Source organism: Rhagoletis pomonella, unplaced genomic scaffold (assembly GCF_013731165.1).
Source record: "Rhagoletis pomonella isolate Grant_MI unplaced genomic scaffold, Rhpom_1.0 Rhpom_scaffold_00269, whole genome shotgun sequence".
Classification (NCBI taxonomy): domain Eukaryota; kingdom Metazoa; phylum Arthropoda; class Insecta; order Diptera; family Tephritidae; genus Rhagoletis; species Rhagoletis pomonella.
Genome location: NW_023458823.1, coordinates 81662 through 84144, shown reverse-complemented (window position 1 = coordinate 84144; position 2483 = coordinate 81662). Strand labels below are relative to the sequence as shown.

The 2483-nt window shown below is 34.9% G+C and overlaps 1 protein-coding gene across 1 annotated transcript; it reads left to right on the top strand.

Annotated features, from left to right (window-relative positions):
- Positions 1 to 586: 586 nt before the first annotated feature.
- Positions 587 to 1397, top strand: LOC118750496. Its single transcript, XM_036485209.1, has 2 exons — positions 587 to 644; positions 704 to 1397. Exon 2 carries the CDS (start codon positions 731 to 733, stop codon positions 1346 to 1348), a length of 618 nt encoding a protein of 205 aa, XP_036341102.1. The 5' UTR covers positions 587 to 644; positions 704 to 730; the 3' UTR covers positions 1349 to 1397.
- The last annotated feature ends 1086 nt before the right edge of the window (positions 1398 to 2483 follow it).

Below are 2483 nucleotides of genomic sequence, written 5' to 3'. Positions count from 1 at the left end.
TAATTATAGCCAGTTTCAAGAAAACAATTGTAGTGAAAAATTATTTTTTTATATTTGAGTTTAATATGGGAACTGCCAGAAAAATATAATTTTTCGCTTAAATTGCTTTCGAGAAACCGGCAGTTTAAGTATTTAGATTTAAATATTTCCAAATGAAATTAAACTCACAAATTTGTAACTTCTCTCTAAAAGGAATTATTTGATATTTACTTACTTAAGTACATAATTTGAAAAATATTATTTACCTTAAATTGAATTCGAACCTTCGTTATCAGAACCAGAAGCGGTAGTCATCACTCGATATCCATTTATGAGAAAAGCAGTTAAGTGCGTTTTAGTTTTGACTTTGAGGATTCAAAGGTAGATGTTGCTGGTCGCATAAGTTATACGAAATTGTCGAACCGCGCAATAGCTCATACCAGTTAATGAACTGGTATTTTTTTCTAACTGATTTCGGTTTTCACTGCAGGGCGATTGTTTGCTTAGTTGACGCGTTGAGAGAGAGGGAGTATGAGCACGAGATGTTGCTTTTGTTTACTGATCCGTTTGTATATAAGCAGATCTAGGTGTGATTAAGCAATCATTCTAGCAGTTAACCATTAACAACGAGCAATCACTAGCCTCGGCTTCAAATTTGAATATTTGTACGTATAATCACTATTATTTTAGAATTCTCGCATTTTAACGTTTACCGAAATTTTAGCCATCGTTGACTAAATTAATAAGTAAAATGCTGCCAGAAACAAATGAAGACGATGCCGCCAACTTAAGTGCTACATTTGTTACAGACAATAGTCTTGAAGAGGCAGAAGCAGGCAATGGAAAACGAGAACAAAGCGCGGAAGAAGAACTTGTAGAGGTAGCAGAAAATGTCGAAGAAGCCGCAGCTCAAATAGCTGAAATTGCTGAAGTTACCGAGCCCGAAGCATCTGTTGGTGAGGTGGTTGATGTGCCTGGTGACGTCGAGCCCAATGAGAAACGCGACCAAAATTATGACAGCAATAAGAATCGCGAGGATGCATCATCCGACGACGATGAGCAAGAAAAAATTGTAGAAATGAATCCCGTGTTCGAATCAGAATGGGCTGATTTGGAAAAAGATCTGGCAAAGAAGGAGGATGACAAGAATGACTTGGGTAATGAAATTGACTCGCTTGATGCTGTACCGAAAAATTTGTCCAATGATATTGCCGTAAATGACCTAGCTGCTGCAGATGGCGGTTTGTCAATTGATCCCGATGCGGAATTCATTGATATTTCGATATCCGGTCGAGTACCTGAGTTGGAAAAATTGAAAATTTCACCTTCCAGCAATGAAGATGGTTCCACTTTGCAAAACGATAAGTAGTTTTACATACAATATGGACTCATATCTAGAGGTATGTGTTTTATTGTTTGAGTGCCAAACTTGCAACAATATGAGTTGAGATACATACATATGTATGTACACGTTTGAGATTTTTAGGTTAAGTTCCAAGTTTTATAAAATTGCCAATTGAATTTTTATGAGACTTTAAAATTATTGTTAAAGCATTTATGTATGTATGTATTGGAGTTATAAGCTTATATTGGCAGCTTTACAATTGTTAATTTATTAAGTTAAAGACATGTATCAAAGCTTTATGGAAATGTAGTAAACATTGACCGATTTAAAATATTTGTACCTTAGAATATTTGCAATAATATGCACTATCGAACAGATTCATATGTAAACAATTGAACTTTTATTGTTATTAAGTTTTTAATGCGTAATAAACAGTGGTGGAGTCGTTAACAGTGCGCACTATCACTACGCAGGGCCTGGGTTCAAGCCAGGTGCAACCCAACCTAAAAAAAACAGCATTTTTCTAATAGCGGTCACCCCTTGGCAGACCATGGCAAACCTCCGAGTGTATTTCTGCCATGAAAAATAGCTTCGCTTAAAAATACAAACGCCGTTCGGAGTCGGCGTAAAACTGTAGGTCCGCTTCCCTTTTGTGTGACAACATCAAGGCGCACGCCACAAATCGGAGGAGAAGCTCGGCCAAACTATCTAATCTATTTTTAATAAACAGAAGGCAATTTTTTTAGATATTTGGTTAATAAGGCCAGCTGCTTCTATGTAATTCTTTTCATACGAAAATTGATTTTTCTTACTAATCCAGAAATTTAATTATAATATGCCATTTTTAAATACACATCGATTTGAATAACGGATATGTCGGATTAGTTTTTTTCCACAAAAATCCCAGGGTTTTGGAAAGGTTTTGAATTTTTATACATTTTTTTTTTTTTTTAAAGCAATAATTATATTTTTACTCCAGTACTAGTAATACCTACTCGTACATACAGTTGTGGTCAGCGGATTAAGTCAAGTGAAATTTTTGACTAGTTTTGGCTATTCTTATCTAACCAGCGCCACACAAATCCAAATTTTAAACTTTGTACATACAAAAATTTTGAAAATTCAACAAACTTTAACTATTACACTCAAAAATTTGAAA